Genomic DNA, 21,301 nt, shown 5'->3' with positions numbered 1-21,301 from the left:
CTACTCTCACTTTTTCTTCCAAAGAGTTAGTGAACTCGCAAAAGAATACCTAGTGCAGCAATTTTAAAGTGCCAATATACAATTTGTAAATGAGAAAATTAGAGACTTGTCATGAATTTTATTTTTTTCCCCAGAGCGCTTCAATTAGCCACAATGACCTTGGGTCAAGGTTACAACAAACCCCTCATGTCATAATCTTTTTATCCAATGAGATAATGATTCTCAAATAAAATGTTACATTCTTGTGTGTATAAGAACTTAATACTTTTCCACCAGTGACTTTTGAACTTGAAAGAAGGACCGTTTCCAGGTCTTGAAACACCTTCTTGTAACTAACAATTTTTGAACCAATTTAAAGATGAGCTTTCATTAATTCTCCATTTCAAAGTTATAGTCAGACAAGTTTTATACATTTTAATCTAGGTGACCTTGAAGATATGGTAATAAATCTTGGATCAAGGCCTAAACAAACCCCCAAGTCATTAAATCTTGTGCTTCCAATGATTTTCAATTATAAAGATATTTCCAAGAAAAGCATTTTCTCTCGTTTTTTCTATAAAAGTTTGATCTCACTGGAATGACCTTGAGTCAAATGATTTCCATTTCATTTCCATATTTCTATGTAAATGTACAAGGGGTGTTAGAAAAGTTCGCGGACAAGTTCTATTGTAAGCTCGCTATTTCAAAGAAACCGGTCAAACTTTCCAGATAAAATCTTAACCTATTTTCCAATAAATATATACAAAAATTTGGTGCTCTCCAGTGATCATTGAAAAATATACAACTTTTTTATTTTGATAAAAGTTGTTTCACGGAGCATGCTACATTTTGGCACGTTTACATCACAAAGACTCCTTATCAAAATTAAAAATTGCATAATTGTAGTGCAAAGAGACTTATGATATTTTACCTGTCGCTAAAGCATTCATGAAACGTCACTGGGAGAAATTTTGAATTGGAGGGTATGTGACTGTTTTATAGCCTTTTTAGCTCTTCTGAGCCAAAGGCTCAAAGAGCTAATGCTATGGCCATTTGTGCGGTGTGCGTCGTGCGATGTGTGTTAACTTTTTAGCTCACCTGAGCTGAAAGCTCAAGTGAGCTTTTCTGATCACATTTTGTCCGGCGTCCGTCTGTCTGTAAACTTTTCACATTTTCGACTTCTTCTCAAGAACCACTGGGCCAATTTCAACCAAACTTGCCACAAAGTATCCTTGGGTGAAGGGGATTCAAGTTTGTTCAAATTTAATTCAAGGGGAGATACCGGTAATTGGGAATTAATGAAAATTTGGTGGCATATTTTAAAAATCTTCTTCTCAAGAACACTGTGCCAGGAAAGATGAAACTTATGGGGAAACATCCTCAGGTAGTGTAGTTTCAAGTTTGTTCAAATCATTACCCCCGGGGTTAGGGCGGGGCCAAAATGGCCGACCTAAGTTTTACATAGAAATATATAGGAAAATTCTTTAAAAATCTTCTTCTCAAGAATGACAAAGCCATAATTCATCATATTTATATGGAAGCATCCTCAGGTAGTGTAGATTTAAGTTTGTTCAAATCATGACCCCCAGGGGTAGGGCAGGGCCAAAATGGCAGACCAAAGTTTTACATAGAAATATATAGGAAAATTCTTTAAAAATCTTCTTCCCAAGAATGACAAGGCCATTATTCATCATATTTATATGGAAGCATGCTCAGGTAGTGTAGATTCAATTTTGTTCAAATCATGACCCCCGGGGGTAGGGCGGGGCCAAAATGGCCGACCTAAGTTTTACATAGAAATATATAGGAAAATTCTTTAAAAATCTTCTTCTCAAGAATGACAAAGTCATAATTCATCATATTTATGTGGAAGCATGTTCAGGTAGTGTAGATTCAAGTTTGTTCAAAACATGACCCCCCGGGGGTTACTAGGGCGGGGCCAAAATGGCAGACCTAAGTTTTACATAGAAATATATAGGAAAATTCTTTAAAAATCTTCTTCTCAAGAATGACAAAGTCATAATGCATCATATTTATATGGAAGCATGTTCAGGTAGTGTAGATTCAAATTTGTTCAAATCATGACCCCCCGGGGTAGGGCGGGGCCAAAATGGCCGACCAAAGTTTTACATAGAAATATATAGGAAAATTCTTTAAAAATCTTCTTCTCAAGAATGACAAAGTCATAATTCATCATATTTATATGGAAGCATGTTCAGGTAGTGTAGTTTCAAGTTTGTTCAAATCATGACCCCCCGAGGATAGGGCTGGGCCAAAATGGCCGACCTAAGTTTTACATAGAAATATATAGGAAAATTCTTTAAAAATCTTCTCAAGAATGACAAAGCCATAATTCATCATATTTATATGGAAGCATGCTCAGGTAATGTAGATTCAAGTTTGTTCAAATCATGACCCCCCAGGGGTAGGGCGGAGCCAAAATGGCCGACCAAAGTTTTACATAGAAATATATAGGAAAATTCTTTAAAAATCTTCTTCTCAAGAATGACAAAGCCATAATTCATCATATTTATATGGAAGCATGCTCAGGTAGTGTAGATTCAAGTTTGTTCAAATCATGACCCCCGGGGGTAGGGCGCGGGGCCAAAATGGCCGACCTAAGTTTTACATAGAAATATATAGGAAAATTCTTTAAACATCTTCTTCTAAAGAATGACAAAGCCATAATTCATCATATTTATATGGAAGCATGCTCAAGTAGTTTAGATTCAAATTTGTTCAAATCATGACCCCCAGGGGTAGGGCGGGGCCAAAATGGCTGACCAAAGTTTTTAAAGATATATATAGGAAATTCTTTAAAAATCATTTTTTTAAAAAATAGCAAATCCATGATTGGTCATGGGACTACTTTTGGATTTAAACTTTACAGTAAAAAGCCATTTTCTACTTTTTCCTACCCTTAGTGCTCAGGTGAGCGATGTGGCCCATGGGCCTCTTGGTAGAATATGGGCCATAATTCAACACCTTGGCGAATTATTGTCAAATTTGTCACAGGGTATCCTTGGCCCAAGAGATACCATTTATACTAAAATTAGGGGTGGGACCCTAAAACAAGGGGAGATAATCACTAAAATAAAACCAGAAGTACTGGTTGCTAAAAAATCTTCTCCAGAACCACCTGGCAGATTTTCACCAAACTTACATACAAGGGTCAGGATATGTTGAAGATTAAAAATTGTTCAAGGCATGACCCTGGGGCAAAGGGCGTGGTCTCAAGGTCACTTCAAAGTTGACCAAAATTTACACTTATTAAAAACGTTGATATTTTGCTTACTATAAAGACTAGGATCATCAAATCTTGTAAGTTGATGCATCTCAGGACTTGACATCATGTTAATACAAAAGTAGGTCACGGTGACCTACTTTTTAAATTTTACAGGCTTTTGTTTTCAAATTGATTTAGAGGCATATTTTGGACACTTTAAGGCCTATGATCATAAAACTTTGTCAGTTGGTGCACTTGGGTCCACAAACAACATCAACTTTAAAGTAGGTCATCATGACCTACTTTTTGAATTTTATGGCTAATCTTTTCTAAAACATTTAATCCCATTATTTCAGACACCGAGAGGTTTAGAATCACCAAATCTTGTAAGTTGATGCATCTAGAGGCCTTAAAACATATTTATCAAAAAGTAGGTCACTGTGACCTACTTTTTGAAGGCATTTGTTTTTAAATTGTTTAAAAGGCGTATTTTGAATACTATTAGACCTATGACCATCAAATTTTGTCAGTTGATGCATCTTTGGTCTTCAGAAAATGTCGACCAAAAAGTAGGTCACTGTGACCTACTTTCGACACTTTATGGCTAAATTTAAGTATCTCGGGTACTAATTGGCTTAGAATCATTAAAATTTGTCAGTTGATGCACCTTGGGATTTCGGAGATTAAAGACCAAAAAGTAGGTCACAGTGACCTACTTTTGACATTTTATGGCTATATTTTAGTATCTCAGGTACTTATTTGCTTAGAATCATCAAACTTTGTCATTTGATGCATCTTGAGTTTTCGGAGCAAGTCGACCAAAAGTAGGTCACAGTGACCTCTTTTTGACATTTTATGGCTAGTTTTATTTATCTCAGGTACTAACTGGTTTAGAATCATCAAATTTTGTCAGTTGATGCATCTTAGATTTTCGGAGCATGTTGACCAAAAAGTAGGTCAACGTCACCCACTTTTGAATATCTCAGGTACTAATTGACTTAGAATCATCAAACTTTGTCAGTAGATGCATCTTGGGTTTTCGGAGAATGTCGACCAAAAAGTAGGTCACAGTGACCTCTTTTTGACATTTTATGGCTAGTTTTATGTATCTCAGGTACTAATTGGTTTAGAATCATCAAATTTTGTCATTTGATGCATTTTAGATTTTCGGAGCATGCTGACCAAAAAGTAGGTCATGGTGACCCACTTTTGAATATCTCAGGTACTAATTGGCTTAGAATCATCAAACTTTGTCAGTAGACGCATCTTGGGTTTTTGGAGAATGTCGACCAAAAAGTAGGTCACAGTGACCTACTTTTGTCATTTTATGGCTAAATTTAGGTATTTCGGGTACTTATTGGTTTGAAATCATCAAACTTTGTTATTTGATGCATCTTGGGTTCTTGGAGAATGTTAACCAATAAGTAGGTCACTGTGACCCACTTTTAAATATCTCAAGTACTTATTGGAGAATGATGATCAAAATATAGGTCACAGTGACCTACTTGTGACATTTATGGCTAAATTTAAGTATTCTAGGGTACTTATTGGCTTAGAATTGTCAAACTTTGTCAGTTTATGCACCTTGGGTTTTTGGAGAATGTTAACCAATAAGTAGGTCACTGTGACCCACTTTTAAATATCTCAAGTACTTATTGGCTTAAAATCATCAATCTTTGTCAATTAATGCATCTTGTGTCCTCTGAAAATTTCAATCAAAAAGTAGGTCACCATGACCTACATATAGTATTTTATAGTTACATTTAAATATCTTCAGCCCTAACTGGCTAAGAATCATCAAACTTTGTCAGTTGATGCATCTTGGGTCTTAGTATAGATTGTATAATTTATCAGAAGAGCGATTCAAAGCCCTTGGGCCTCTTGTATTGATGATCAGCGCGTAAAAACATCTCCAAAAATCGGAACATCATCAAGCGTCATGGAGCACTGCAGTACGTAAAAATTATGTGTGCGGACAGGAAAATGTCTAAAAAAGAGATTAAAATGTTCAAGATGCCGCCGGCAATTTCCTACACATACAAGGGACTAAGTTTTCAAATGGTTGTAGCTTTATAAGAATGGGAGGATTAACATTTTGAATGATTAACTCCATTGATACTTCAATACCCCTTATGGCAGGGATGTTGTGCCTATATGGTTTTGCAAAGTTTCCATTCCTGATCAATTCACTGCATAGACTTTTTTAAAGATTATTTAAAAAAATAATATATGAATCAGTACAAAAAACATTATAGTAGAAAAGTAACATGTCTTGATATAGATACCAGGTATTCAATTTTAAAGTAGAAAAAAAGATGAGAAAAATCTGAAGAAATGAAAGATTTATAGAACTGGACAAAGCTTAACAGGTTGAAATCTGATTGTCAGGTCGCCTTACGTCAAGTGATTGCTCCGTGAATCCCATGACCTCATAGTAAAAATTATTGTAAATTTTCAACATTTAAGTAAATGGACCTGATTTTTTACATACTAATAAACAAAATGTAGGAATTTATTCAGATATAGGTCATACTACACAATACACAATAGATTTTCTGTCATTCAATGTGTCTGCGAACTTTTCTAACAACCCTCTTATTCATATTGAAGGTGAAAATTTTTATGATGTATTTATAGTTCTCTTATACAAGAATATGAAACTCTGATAATTAGTAGTCATTCATCAATTTTTTTCAACATTTCCAAACTGATAGTTTCATTTTGACAAAATGAGATAACGATGCACGATACAGACATTCAGCTGTGTGTGGATATAGCAATTTTGCATCTTGCTAAAATAATAATCAAATTGCATCTTTACCATGTAGTATTAAAACAAAACAAATTATCAATTAATTACCTAAATTTATTTTAAGTTTGTTTTCAAATACATGAAATAAACAGAAAAGATATTACCTTCTTGTAAGCATTACATGTATAACAATTTTTAATAAAAAGACAAGAAATCTGTCTTCAAAATACAAAGTTAACACATTGTATCAACATAAGACAAGTATATGATACAACATTCAAATTCATACTCTATAGGATCTTTATGTACTTTCTTCCTTTCTAGTTAGAAAGGATTTAGATCTTGAAGTAAATCAATGTTAATGATGATAATTATAAAAGCTGAAATGCATTCTGAAATAATATATATATATCAATATTATCTGGAATTACAAGCTTAGCAATATGTAAGGATACATATGTATGAGTGTAACACACTAATGTCCTAAAAAATTTCATTAAGTAAGATTTGTTGATCTTAGATCATAATGCAAGTTATTTTCCCTTGTAAGTTAACAATAGTAGTATTTAAACAAAGTTTCCAACAACAGTTAGCCACCGTTCCCCGATTTTGGCACCTCATTATATCCCTTTAAAAGCACCAGATTGCTTAATTTATGAAATACATGGCAAGATATTTTTATTCTCCAAAAATGTAAGACAAAATCACTATCATCTTTACTATGAAAATTACAAGTTCATCATCATCATCATACAAAATTCCAGTGAATTGCCTTTCCTACACAGATTTATACATTAACATTTTCCAAGAGGTCTCAACTTTACCAGTATTGTCTTCTACATGAAGATGAAAAATGAAAAAAAGAGTTTTAGTCTGTGACAATAAACTGATATGTTCAAAGAAAGAAAGTGAAACCTTCAACAATTCCTTTGTTTACATTAAAATGAATGAGACAAAAATGTTACAAAAACCAACATATATAGGATAGAAGAGTTAATTAAGGCAGTGTGGAGTCTAATGTTTTTTCTTCCTCCGCCTGGCTTTCTTGGCAGCATTGGCGGCCCCCCAGTTCTGACTGGAGGGCTGAGTCTGTGAGGGGGGAGGTTGCCATTGAGCATTGCCATTTTGTTCTGTGCTCATCGCTTGATGAAATAAGTGATTTATAAAGTCTTCTAAATCTGCTTCACTGAAATAGGGAAAGTATCATATTCATTAGTTCATGAAACATATAAATATACATGTATATGTTTTGCTGCACCCTTTAACATCATTTTTTTTTTAAAAAGCTTATATGTTTTGCAGCACCCTTTAATATCAGCTTAAAGCTTGTCAGAATTCTCGTGCACCAAATCCATCAAATAGAGTCCAAAATGAAAAACAATGGCCAAAATTACCCTGATCTGCCATGCTGATGTTGATTATTATTTGGAGCTCGTCCTCCTTCAGTAGCAATTCTGTAAAACACATGGTGGGCGTTCGGCTGCATATGCTTAAAGTAGTCTTTCTGTATACAGTAAAAAATTGACATCTCAGGATGTTATTAAGATATATATAAGCATACGTTAATAGATAAATTATAAGCACTGAATAGAATATTTTCAGACACATTTAATTAAATTTAATTCACAGAATATCTTGGATTGACTCAAACATCAAAATCCATGAAAACTGGTTTTCAACGAATAATGTCGCAGCAGCAGTTAAGGAAGTTAAAAAGGGAAAGGTCAAAGAGAGAATTTATGCAGCAGTTAAATAACTTCTGATATATTACCTTACAAGAAACCCATTCTGTTATGTCATATATCTTTCCTTCCATACATGCGAAGTAATGCCATAAAAATCCAAATACTGAAGTTTCTGCCCATACATCCCCCTGAAATATTTATTTTTGTGAACAGAAAATCTATTCCATTGGTAAATCATGAATATCAGCAATCAAAACTAGAACTTCAATTACAGTCTAAAAAGTTACAAAGACATAAAAGCCGACATACATAGCTAGATAGATATATACTAACCTCTTTGGCAGAATGTCGTATATTGCACCGTTTACAGAAGCGAGCGCTATACCAGGGTCTGTCTGTAGGCGTCCTCTTGTGTTTACCTCCACAGTTATCACAACGCATAAGATTGGCTGCCTACAATTATAAACTCAGATTTTGGACACAAGTTTTTTCATTTACAGGTAATTCATAAACTTTTTCACCAGATTCTATTTTGAAAGTACATATGTTTTTAATGATGCAATTCCTACCTCTTGAATCTTGTCGTGGAGATTTGCAAGTAGATCATTGAATTCTCTCTGGAATGAAAAATACAAAATATAAAATTATGTCAGTAAAAGTCAAAGAACATGGACATAATATTTAAAATTTTAATTAATGAGAGTGCAATAGACTGAGCAGAAGCATGTCTTAATACACGACAAGTGTGTAAAAAGACTGACAATTACTCCATTAGTCCTAGTGTAAAGACATGTAGTCTGTCATAAACTGTAACTACTGCACTGCAGGTTTATTAGACATAGACATGAATCCAGAACAATATATTATTTTTTAAAAAGGAAATAACATGAAGTAGATACTAAATATTGCAAGTTCATGGGATTTTACAGAGGATTAAGAAAGCCAAAAATTTATTTTATAAATTAAAAAAAAATGATGTCAAAATCATATCAACTTTATGTACATGTATTTATGATAAAACTTATTTGTTCACCCCAAAAGAATATAAGATATCCCGTGTTCTTTGATCTGACCCAACAAGCTGGCAGTTCATATTTGTTTCAATTACAACTACCAGTATCCCCCAATTTTCTGTGTAATTACTTGATGTTAAAATGTTATGTAAGGAAAATAACTTAAGCAATGGTCACTAGAGAATGCATGCAAAATTATGGATGCATTTCAACAAGAAAGTTAAGTGTTTACCATGGCTGCTTCAGCTTGAGTTGCCTCCTCCATTTGACAGTTGTACTTTCTACGTTGTTCCTGGAATCACACAATTCATGTCACTTTTTTGCACTTTGAATTTTTCACTCTCTCAAGGTTTTCAAATAACAAGGAGGAAAGTTTTGTGCATATAGCTTAATACTTTCAAGATACATAATGCAGAGTGTCAAATATATACTTACCGGTTCACCTATCAATTCAAAGGCATGTCCTAAAATCTTAAAGGCCTCCTCAGCACCTGGCTGAGTATTCTGCAAAGAAAAAAAATCCAATAAAATAGAATTATTTTGATCTCTGTTCAATAGATTCATGTACAACTACATTATGGACAAATGATTCATGGACTATTATACTGTAAAATGAGAAAATTTGGCACATACGTATTTTAGCGCAAACGCAAGTGGGAATGCATTGGCGCAAATAAATTTTAGCGCTTGTACTTGTCATTAAATCAGGGACCTGTTAGAATATACATGTATAATGTGACATTTTTTTATCCATCCCCATATTTGACTCTTTGGTTAGTCAAGCACGGAAACACAATAGCACTTCCGTATATATAAGTAAACATTCGTCAACTTTAACGTACTGTTGCAATCACATGGATGTGGCACAATATTAATTTTTTTTTAGTTTTATTTTAAAAAAAAGAAATGGAGTATTTATGCATTTTATTCATATTAAAACAATTCATGCATCAAAAGAAAGTTACTTGGATAAACCGTTATCATAATTAGGTATTGTCTGCAAACTCAATCGCCATGCTTGATTGCATTGTTTACCTAAGGCAATAGATGATTGACACGCCGAGATGTCAAACCTGAAAGGTGGTTATGATATTTATAGGGTAACAACAAACAATAGTTTAATTAAATTATAATTTGGCAGGAATTTCTCGTTCGATCCTACCAACGGCCCTTCGACATTACGTAATCGCGTGTTCCGGTTTACATGTACTTACGTGAAAGCTTTGAACACAAGCACACAAAATAATATTTAGAAATACGTTAGCGCACAATAAATTTTAGCGTTCAGGGGCTCTTGCGCCACAAGTGCTAAAATTAGTAGTGCGCCAAATATTCTTGTTTGACAGTATGTCATACCCTACCTTATCTGGATGGACTAGCACAGCTTGCTTCTTATAATATCTCTTTATTTCTTCATCGGTAACTTCATATCTTAATCCTAAAATGCTGTTATAAAACACCAAAAAAATTTTTTTTTAAAGTCAGAGCACAGATACACTGTATATATTATATTCATGCTATAATAATAATAAAAAAACCTCTATTAGTTATCATTATGTATAGTAAAGTAGAATGTGTCTGCTCAACCTTAGTATCTTTGCCTTCGTGATAAACTGAAAATTTCATTTTTTTTTTTTTTGCAACACGTATTATTGTAAAATATATGCTGTTGACAGATTAAAAATGTTACTTTTGCAGGTTAACTAAATAGGATCCTGACATAACAAAGTCTTGTGTTTACCTATATGGGTCTTTTCCTTTACAAGCTAGAAGCCGCTGCATGGCCTCTTCACCTATAAATGAACATCTACACATGTATTGCATGCTGAAAGTTTACATATCAATTATAATGTAAATGAACAAATTATAGAGAAAGGAAATAACATATTTATAGATAAAACAAATTTCATAATTTGCAGCAAGAGAGTGGTTCTTGAGGAGAAGATTTTCATTTTTCCTATATAATTCTATGAAAACTTTCATAATTTGCAGCAAATTACAAAATTATGCCCTGGTCAAAATACCGGAATAATAAAAATTAAAGCTAAGACACAATTCTTAACAGACAGAATATCAAAGATTTAAAGATTTTTCTATATATTTCTATGTAAAACTTTGATTCCCCATTGTGGCCCCGCCCTACCCCCGGGGGTCATGATTTGAACAATTTAGAATCTACACTACCCCAGTATGCTTCCACATAAGTTTCAGGTCTTCTGGCCCAGTGGTTCTTGAGAAGAAGATTTTTTAATGACCCCACCCTATTTTTGTCTTTTCTTGATTATCTCCCCTTGTGAGGAAACTTGGCCCTTCATTTTAACAATTTAAATTCCCCTTCACCCAAGCAGCATATTTCAGTGATTTTTTTCCACCCATTGGGAAAGGGTGTGATACCAGTTAAAAATTAAAGCTAAGACACAATTCGTAACAGAAAATATCAATAGTGCATTATAACATTAGAAACTTCTGCAGCATATTTCAGTGATTTTTTTCCACCCATTGGGAAAGGGTCTGGTACCAGTTCAATTGGGAAAAATAACCTCGAAGAAAAACAAAGGAGAATTTTTTCTTATTTATGCAAATGCAACGTATTTTGCATTTATTCCAACTTAATTACCTATTAATCCTTGTTTTAAAGAATAAACAACAAGTACTTATTGTTTTTTATATCAACGTCCCTTGTTTTCACATTGTCATGCTTTCAATTTGTCAAAATGTATGACACTACGCTGTCTAAACCTGTGCTCCCGCCAAATTACGACTTTCTCTACTGTCGATTCGAGCGGAAGTAAAACAATTAGTCAACTTGTACAATGTTTCATTTAACAAGAAATATGATGTCATCGTAATCTTTTGTTATAAGTTGAATTGGGAATTTTTAATCACAGAATTGGGAAAAATTAACGTTTTTTGGCATTGGGAACGGTGCCGTTTATTGGTACCAGTTATATAAGGAAAAAAAACGCTGTATTTAACTCCCTTACACAGGAATTTTTATCACTGAATAAGTGTTTTGCTGAAGTTTGAACTTTTTTCTTATCATGGAAGAAAAATATAAGCTAGGTATGTAATAAAATTTGCCTTCAAGACACCAAACTGTAAAACATATTTCTTGTTTGTTGTGATTTAAATTAGATATAATAAATAATACTGTACCTGTTGCGGGAAGTTCTATATTTGCTTCAAGTCCTATTCTTGACCCCGACTCTTGGGTTGAAGTAGAATATTTATCAAAATATTTTTTGAATAACTTTGTCTTGACAACCATTGATGCTTTGCCCCATGTCCATGTTATGATGTGAACACAAAATGTCACTCTGGAAAAGACAAAAATAACTTTTATAAACTTTTCAAAGAAAAAATCTGCAATAATATCTGCATACGTTTCCTTTACTTATTAATTATTATCAGTTTTGTAATTTGTACCACAAGAAAATATTTTAAATACCTTTTGTATTAATTGTAATCACTTATTTTATTGTGATATGCATTGAATTTAAGTCAGCTATTCTTACATGCATTAATTCACCTGACATTGAGTGAACTGTCATTTTCAAGTACTTAAAACATGTAATCATGTAAATTCAATCTAAGAATTTTGTTTTTGTGATGAATGCATATTTGTTTTATCGTTAAGTTTGATGATTATAAAAGAACAAATAAAGGATAAAAATTTAAGACACACAGTGTACTTTCACTTTGAAATGTTTCTAATGGTTAAGTATCTAAGATACTTGTTAACATACTTACAAATAGACCACTATTCCTAGAAGTAGTAGTAGACAAGTAACAAGGGCAGACCACAGATAGGCTATTCCTGACTTAGTTTTCTCCAGTATGTAAGTTACCCACTCGTCTGAAAAAAGCAAACATTTCCCAGTCATAATATTACACCATGGAGAATATAGGCCAGCTGTGTGATAACACTAGACTAGCACGACTTCCTACACACATGCATACAGATAAAACTTCCCTGAGACAAAATGTTACCATATCTATAATTACATGGATAAAGACTTCTACAGTGCATATTTTTTTTATGATAAAGATAATCTCACATTTAAAAATAAGAACTTTCCTTAATTACTGTGCTATTTGGGAAAAATTTGCTTATTAAATCTTGCAGTGTTTTCTGAATGGAGCATACATGTACATAAACCTGTACATATAATGATTACTCATTAGAAATGCTTACCATGTTCATCCCCCAAAAACATTGTGTATAAAAAACTTTTTCACTTTGTAAAAAGTTGAAAGACATAAATTTACTTTTACAAAGAAAACCAAAATAAAAATTGATGTAAAACATCAATTGTTTTTCTTTAACATTAACCTGTGAAAGATATAGTGCTTAGTGAATAATAACCTATCAGCTGCCCGATAGGCTTATATTTCCCTACATATTTACTTTAATTGTAATAAATTACAATTATAATAGTTCAATACATACAAAACAGAAACAAGTGTTTCTATATGGATTTTAACTTTTGCCATGCACATGTCACTGTCAATCAATAATAAACACATGCAAAATTTATCAATATTATATAGAACACATGAAAAGAATAACAAGAGACCCATGGGCTTTGACAGTAACCCGACTTTAACAAGTTTCTGGGACTATGAGCAAAATAGCCACATTTAGAACTGAAATTCTGGTCTAATGTGACAATCACATTACGTAGTCTATATCATATATAATATATTATACAATAACATTCATCACTAATGATGCAGCTTGTCCAGAAGAAGTTTGTAAGTAAAGAATGTAAGAAATGCTATATAATAAATTTTTATGGTCATGTTTGACTAAGTTAGCCCAACCTTGGGGGACATCATCACTGGACAAAAGTTTGGTAAAAGGCCTATGGATATATTATACAGTATAAGTGGAAATTTTAGCAGTATGCAAAATTAGCTATCTTCCTTACTTTTTACAATCATGTAGATGAAAATGCTAACATTATGTTTTTATTTCAAGTCTTTTCTTGTTGTGGGAAAGGCAAAAACATATAATATTAACATTAGGCCATATAAAATTGAAATCTTGGTTCTCAGGCCCGCGCGCATCCGTTTTGAGGTAGCCGCATTGCCGATTTTATTGTATTTTTGATAAAATAAAAAGTTGGTATTGCGGAGACCAATCCGGGAAAAAAAATTCCGACCTCATTTGTTTCGTAGTTTAGTATTCAAATATCACTTCCGGTAGCTATTTACAATGAGATTTTAGCTACTTCGTTTGAAAATACAATCGAGGACATTACCTACGATGTTTACACGCTGTTAAGCAATGGATAAAGCAGAAATTCTGACCAGATATGGAAAGTATATCTGTGATTAAAAAAATTATCTTTATGTTAAAGAAAATTCGGAAGTTAAAATAAAAAAAAATACATCCCTCATCTACTTTATTGCCAATAAAATGAAAAATAAAATGCCGCCCTCCCGCATCTTTTTTGGAGAAAATTGGCCTGAGAACCAGGGAATTAAATTTAGATAGCCTTACTATCCTTTATTGCTTTTGAAAATTTAAAATATTAAAAAAATATTTTTTTCTAATGCTAAAACTTCAATCATTCAATAAATTCATTATGACCTTATGCAATATGCATTAACAAGTATTTAAAATTTATGCTTACTGCATGACAACAAGTTATACAATTGGTTAAATGATTAAATTAAATAACACCTACCTATATACTCCTGATCAAATGAGTACTGGTGCTGAGAATTCCTGGTGTGTTTAGATCTTCTCTTTGTCATGTGAAGGTCAGTCTGGACAGAACTATTTTTTTGTTTCTTGTCAGTCTTCACTGAACTAACATTAGAGTTCTCCTTTTTCTCAGCCTCTTTGTTGGAGCTTGACTGGTTTGTCCTTTTCTTGGCATCTCTGAGGTCATTATTGATGTAATCTGAAGACTTTCTGTGATTTTCTGAGCTTGATTTTGATCTTCCCACAGGTTTACCATTATTTAACACTGTAGCATCCATTGAGCTCTTTGAAGCATCTTTTGAGGACTTGTTCTGTTGAAAAATTCTTCTTGGATCAAAGAAAGTTTTTTCAGCAGGTTTCGATTGCTGTATTTTCTCTTGCTTCCCCTCCACTTTGGTCTTCTGTGCAGAGTTGTCTTTCTTACTTCCTGCAGTGGGTCCTTTGGACAGATGAATTTCTTCTATTCCACTAGTCCCACTACTGACACTGCTGGTGCTACCCTTTCTTGACAGCAAAGGAATGCTCTCCAGACTTTCACTTTTGAGATTACCGGCCTCATTATTACCTACATCATCAAAATTGTCCAAACCATATTTAGAATTGGGTTTCACTTTGGACTCCATGTCATCAGCCACAGTAGAGTGCCCCTTAGAATGTTGTTTCTGTAAATGGGAACCTCTGCGACCAAACCCTTTGTGATGCTTTCCGACATGAGCCTCTGTGCTTTTCTTCTTTGAAGTGTCCACTTCCTCCTTCTCCTTGCTCTGAATTGGTTTAGACTTGAGAGACTTAGCAATATCTGAGTATGAGGGTTTGGACCTTATTTGAGCATTTTCAGTAGGTTCTTGAGAGGTTTTCAACACATCATCTGTTCCAAAAGGATCATAGTTTTTCACATTATTCCAGCTACTCAAGGTCTCGGCATACATGGACTGTCCTTCCATACTTGCCTCGTGAAAGCTTGAATTCCCATGCAAACTATGATCGGCTAAGCGGGGGTCTGTCTCAATTCCACTGGGGTTGTTCCTGATGTTGGTCAATATTTGGCTGAGGTACTCTGCATTGGGATCCAGGTTGGTATAAACTTGATCAAAAGAAGGACTGCTAGAGGGACTAAATGTGTCCCAGTGGATCTGGGGTGCTGTAGTGTCTGTCATGGTTTGTGTTGGCATACCACTGAATTGGGTCCAGGTGCTGTACATGGGAGCTGCATTATTCAGGTTATCTCCCATTGGACTTCTGTTTCTATCCATGAAGTGGATGCCATCAGATGCCCCATGCTGGTCTTTTCTGGATCGTGATTCAGCCATTGATTAAATCCCCATGGACTCTCTGTAATGTATGAATGAAAGAAATAAATTATTAGAATGAAGTATTGCCTCAATTACTATATATATTTATCATCACACATAACAAGAAAAGCAATTCCAGGAAATCTGAATTATTACTAATAAATCATCTTGTTGAGGACAATTGACCTCCTTTATAATTTCATTCAAAAAGTAACTGTGGTCACAAATCCATCGCTTTACATAACCCCCATTTGCTTCCAAAAATGTTAAAAGTCTCTGAAGGAGATGCAATCTTATGATGGAATTTATCATGCTGAAAAATTGCATATAAAAAAGTACTAATCAAATCCTAAATCTCTAATGTATGAATGAAAGTTGTGTACATGGGCACTTTGTTTCAGGATTACTGTAAAGGCACAAATATTCCTGGGGGATTAAATTTCGTTTATTTTGTTGTTAACAATTATCAACGAAATTAAATCCCACACAAAATTTTATCTGACGATGAAATATATAGGGTTACTTTCAAAACAACGAAATTAAATGCCAATGAAACTATTTTTGATGACAAATCAACGAAATTTTATCCCCACGAAAATTTTTGCTTCTACAGTATGTATTTTGTGTAGTATTAAATGTCTGAAATATTTTATGTGGTAATTTCAGTTAAGAAAACACATAGCCTAATACACAAAAGATGCCATCCTGAACCCTGCATATCTGTATACCCAATTAAAACTACACAACCAAATCACAGGAACTTGTTTCGGAAAAAAGTTTTTAATCCATAGTATAACAAGAGGCCCATGGGCCACATCGCTCACCTGAGCACTAAGGGTAGGAAAAAGTAGAAAATGGCTTTTTATTGTAAAGTTTAAATCCAAAAGTAGTCCCATGACCAATCATGGATTTGCTATTTTATAGAAAATGATTTTTAAAGAATTTTCCTATATATATCTTTAAAAACTTTGGTCGGCCATTTTGGCTCCGCCTTACCCCTGGGGATCATGATTTGAACAAACTTGAAACTACACTACTTGAGCATGCTTCCATATAAATATGATGAATTCTGGCTTTGTCATTCTTGAGAAGACGTTTAAAGAAAATATCCTATATATTTCTATGTAAAACTTTGGTCGGCCATTTTGGCTCCGCCTTACCCCTGGGGGTCATGATTTGAACAAACTTGAAACTACACTACTTGAGCATGTTTCCATATAAATATGATGAATTCTGGCTTTGTCATTCTTAAGAAGACGTTTAAAGAAAATATCCTATATATTTCTATGTAAAACTTTGGTCGGCCATTTTGGCCCCGCCCTACCCCCGGGGGTCATGATTTGAACAAACTTGAATCTACACTACCTGAGCATGCTTCCACATAAATATGATGAATTATGGCTTTGTCATTCTTGAGAAGAAGATTTTTAAAGAATTTCCCTATATATTTCTATGTAAAACTTTGGTCGGCCATTTTGGCCCCGCCCTACCCCCGGGGGTCAAGATTTGAACAAACTTGAATCTACACTACCTGAACATGCTTGCATATAAATATGATGAATTATGGCTTTGTCATTCTTGAGAAGATGATTTTTAAAGAATTTTCCTATATATTTCTATGTAAAACTTTGGTCAACCATTTGGGCCCTGCCCTACCCCCGGGGGTAATGATTTGAACAAATTTGAATCTACACTACCTGAGGATGTTTCCCCATAAGTTTCATCTTTCCTGGCACAGTGGTTCTTGAGAAGAAGATTTTTAAAATATGCCACCAAATTTTCATTAATTCCCAATTATCTCCCCTTGAATGAGGGCGTGGCCCTTCATTTGAACAAACTTGAATCCCCTTCACCCAAGGATACTTTGTGGCAAGTTTGGTTGAAATTGGCTCAGCGGTTCTTGAGAAGAAGTCGAAAATGTGAAAAGTTTACAGACAGACGGACAGCTAGACAGCTAGACGGACGGACGGACAGACGGACGGACGCCGGACAAAATGTGATCAGAAAAGCTCACTTGAGCTATTAGCTCAGGTGAGCTAATAATAACACAAGGTAGTATCTAACTTTGAATTACAATCAGTACCCCCCCCCCCCCTTCAGAAACGCACTCATTTACACTTTCAGATGAAATGCACTGGCAAAATTTTTATTACCATTGTCTTCTGCGATAATTTATCTACACAACCATATATCTACACAACTTTTTATTACCATTGATATAATTTATCTACACAGCCATATCGGCATGCATATCTTGTTTTCATTTATCTCCGTACACAGCGTCAAAACTCTGCCCGCCGAGTGGAAAGTGGAACTCAACCACAAAATGGTATGTCATAATCTCAGGCAAAGAACAAAACTAAATAAATCAGTGAGTTTAAAAATTCAATTCCAGATTTAAAATATTGCATTGAATAAATAAAATTTGATTACGTCTCATTTTTCATAAAAACACTCTGACATTAATTTTTCGATGTAGTTTTAGATAATGATGTTTATATAGCCAATCAAAATTGTTTCGGAATCAGCACATACCGTTTCATGGTTGAGTTCCACTTTCCACTCGGCGGGCAGAGTTTTGACGCTGTTTACGGAGATAAATGAAAACAAAAATATGCATGCCGATATGGCTGTGTAGATAAATTATATCAATGGTAATAAAAAGTTTGCCAGTGCATTTCATCTGAAAGTGTAAATGAGTGCGTTTCTGAGGAGGGGAGTACTGATTGTAATTCGTAGTTACATACCTTGTCTTATTATTATACTATGGGTTAAAAAATAATTTCTGAAACAAGTGCCTGTGAACCAAATGAAAAGATTGTGCCAGACCTATTTACTGTGGAGATGGCAAGGAAAATTTCTAATCATCCAAGGCAAAAAATTCAGTTAAGCTGTAGGAGCTCCTTACGAGACTTTAATTCAGTCATCCATAACTCATTCCTTGCAAAAACACTTAGCCAAACGTATTTTGTAATGAGATATCTTTCTAATTACTAATTATGTAAACTCAGCTCATGCAACTTCATTCATCATGAATTTCGAGCTGCAATTTAATGTTTTGCAAGCCTACGAAACTGTACGAAATTTCATCTTATACTTTTTTTCATAAAGATCCAGAATGGTCTTCATGTTTTTGCTGTCAAAAATAAATTTCTTCAAGAACATTCAAAGGAAACTACGTAGTACAATGAAGAGCAACATCATGTTTCTTTTTTTCTTTCTTGGACAATGTATACTGAAACTAACACTGTTTTCACCAATATACTTCGTGCATGGTATCACATTTGACAAAATTCTGTTTAATTTCTTTTAAACCACTCATCGAATAACTCTACATACATCAAAATTCAGAAAAATCCCTCTGACTTCTCATCCATCTATCGGCATGGAACTTGCAGTTGTCAACTCGAAAATCTCGCACCTGTCACGTGACATCCGCTAAAAGTCAATAATAACAACGAGATACAGCGAGATCAAATATGTATGGTGAACCGAGTGGGCACATTTTATATATTGTACTGCCAGAGGCATTTAAAAACATGTTCTTATGTCTGTGGTGCTGCTAAGAACTGTGTCATGGATTTTTAGGAGCAAGTAATCGAAGATTTGATGGCATAAAAGTTTTTTGGTCTGTTTCATCAATAGTCTGGCTAAGTGGCAGACGACTGTTGAAACAGACCAAAAACTATTCTCAAAAGTGCTCATTATTATTCCTATCATCCTCAAAAGTGGATGATGCTACGGCTTTCAATTTTCACGTGTATATTTCTTAATTGTGACAAGGCCTTAATTGGGGACTTACACATTTGACCTTGACATTTGACTTTCTTGTTGCAAAATTTCATAATTTTACCATTGAACAATATACCAATAACTTTTTTTTTTTACCATTGCTCCTTCACTTTTAAGTTTTAACCCTTAGTATTATTTTTCAAGATTGGGTGCTAGGTCTTCACTCTTCAGGCAGATACCTTGTGTGTAGTTTTTGTGTCAAAACCTTGAAGTTTTACCTACATTTTGAGAGATTTTGACATTGGCCCTGAGCTATCAAAATGGGGGAGGGGGGGGGGGGGTCAGTGTTTCACAGACATATATTGTTTTCATAGAAAATAGTTTTTCAGACTAATTATTTCAAAACATACATTTCTCACGAATTTTACCCAGCAAACTACCATTTTTTTGTATATATACTTTACTCAAAAAGACGTTTAATGGTAATATAGCAACAAAGTTTTATGACAAACGTCAGGCGCGGATCCAGAAATTTTTTCCAGGGGGGGGGTCCACCCCAGTCCAAAATAAAATCCAATCCCAGGAGAAATTTCTTGACAAGCAAAAAAAAAAAAAAAAAAAAAAAAAAAAAAAAACACGCCCCAACGTCAAAAACCTATTTCGTGTGTGTGTGTGTGTGTGTGGGGGGGGGGGGGTAATGGTGACTTTTATTGCCTCAAATCTTTCACTTTTCACACATATTCGCCTCGCCCAATACGCATTTCCATTTCACACCCTGCATGGTATGAATCCGTATTAGGTCACTAACTGACTGTGTAACTAATAGTATATCCCAACATGCGGGGTGTATACTATGTTGTGCGTGGGGTGTATGCTTCCGAAGCGAGAGAAAGGGGGTCAATGTACGTTCTTTGTCCATTTTCCCAACTTACGGATATTTTTCGCCGGAAAGCATATGCCTACGGAAGAAAGCATTATCTAAGGAGTATATGGATACCTATGAATCCACTAGACACCTTCTACTTTTATCAAACACCTCAACACAATTCCGAGGGTTGGAGCAAGATTGACGCTACACTGTGTTTATGATCAAATATCAGAACAAAGCTTTGCTTTATCACCACTTTTATATTATTGTTAAATACATGTTTACAATATAAACGTTTGTACAAATTGTCTGTAAATAAAACAGTTCGTATATAAAGATATTGACGAAAAATCAATGTTGTGTCCGGGGTGTATGCAACATGTTGTACAAGGGGTGTATGCCCCTTATTTTACTCTATAGTATCATTGTCTGAAATATCATTAAAAATTTTTCTTAACAATTGACTTTTATGAAAGTTCTTTTAATTTTTTTAATTATTCACTAGTTTTGTAATATACGGTGGTATATTTAGGACACGTAATAGCACAACCTCAGGTTCATAAATTCGAATTACCATGATTACTGGGGGAAAATTGCTACACGTTCATCGTACTTTTCGACTTTGCATGAACATGGAAGTAAATGTATATACAGGGTACTTTGTTTTTAAAACTGTTTAAATGTGATAAACAACAATTCATCCCTTCTTTCGATTTAAAGGTACCGTATTCAGATCGTTCCTTAATAAATGCTTCACACATGCATCATTTTGAACATTTAACATATTCTCCTAATTTCTGAATAACTTTTTTCAATATTTTTTAAATGAATTTGAAAATATTTAGCTTTTTGTAATGTCATAAACACCGCAAAAATGTTCTCCGTCATGTAGTATTTATGTGCTGTGTACTTTTCCCCTAGGAGCCCATATTTGGCAGTAAACTATTTGTTTTATATTGAGGCTTGGTATTGTAAAATTTTATTGCAAAAGCTCAAAGGGTTCTAGAAATATTGCGCGGAAACGAAAGTGTTATAACGGAC

At 34.1% G+C, this 21,301-nt stretch overlaps 1 protein-coding gene across 1 annotated transcript; it reads right to left on the bottom strand.

Moving 5' to 3' along the window:
* Positions 1 to 6,738: 6,738 nt before the first annotated feature.
* On the bottom strand, positions 6,739 to 19,087 carry LOC134255244 (dnaJ homolog dnj-5-like). Its single transcript, XM_062737757.1, has 13 exons — positions 19,000 to 19,087; positions 14,349 to 15,700; positions 12,406 to 12,511; positions 11,812 to 11,972; positions 10,397 to 10,448; positions 10,017 to 10,101; positions 9,091 to 9,159; positions 8,888 to 8,947; positions 8,212 to 8,259; positions 7,976 to 8,095; positions 7,729 to 7,830; positions 7,352 to 7,461; positions 6,739 to 7,143 (listed from the first exon to the last, which is right to left on the bottom strand). Exons 2-13 carry the CDS (start codon positions 15,676 to 15,678, stop codon positions 6,972 to 6,974), a joined length of 2,415 nt encoding a protein of 804 aa, XP_062593741.1. The 5' UTR covers positions 15,679 to 15,700; positions 19,000 to 19,087; the 3' UTR covers positions 6,739 to 6,971.
* Positions 19,088 to 21,301: the final 2,214 nt, after the last annotated feature.

Source organism: Saccostrea cucullata, unplaced genomic scaffold, assembly GCF_032062105.1.
Source record: "Saccostrea cucullata isolate Sc308-1 unplaced genomic scaffold, CSIRO_AGI_Scuc_v1 ctg127, whole genome shotgun sequence".
In the NCBI taxonomy this organism is placed as follows: Eukaryota; Metazoa; Mollusca; class Bivalvia; order Ostreida; family Ostreidae; genus Saccostrea; species Saccostrea cuccullata.
This window is presented reverse-complemented; position numbering and strand designations above follow the sequence as displayed.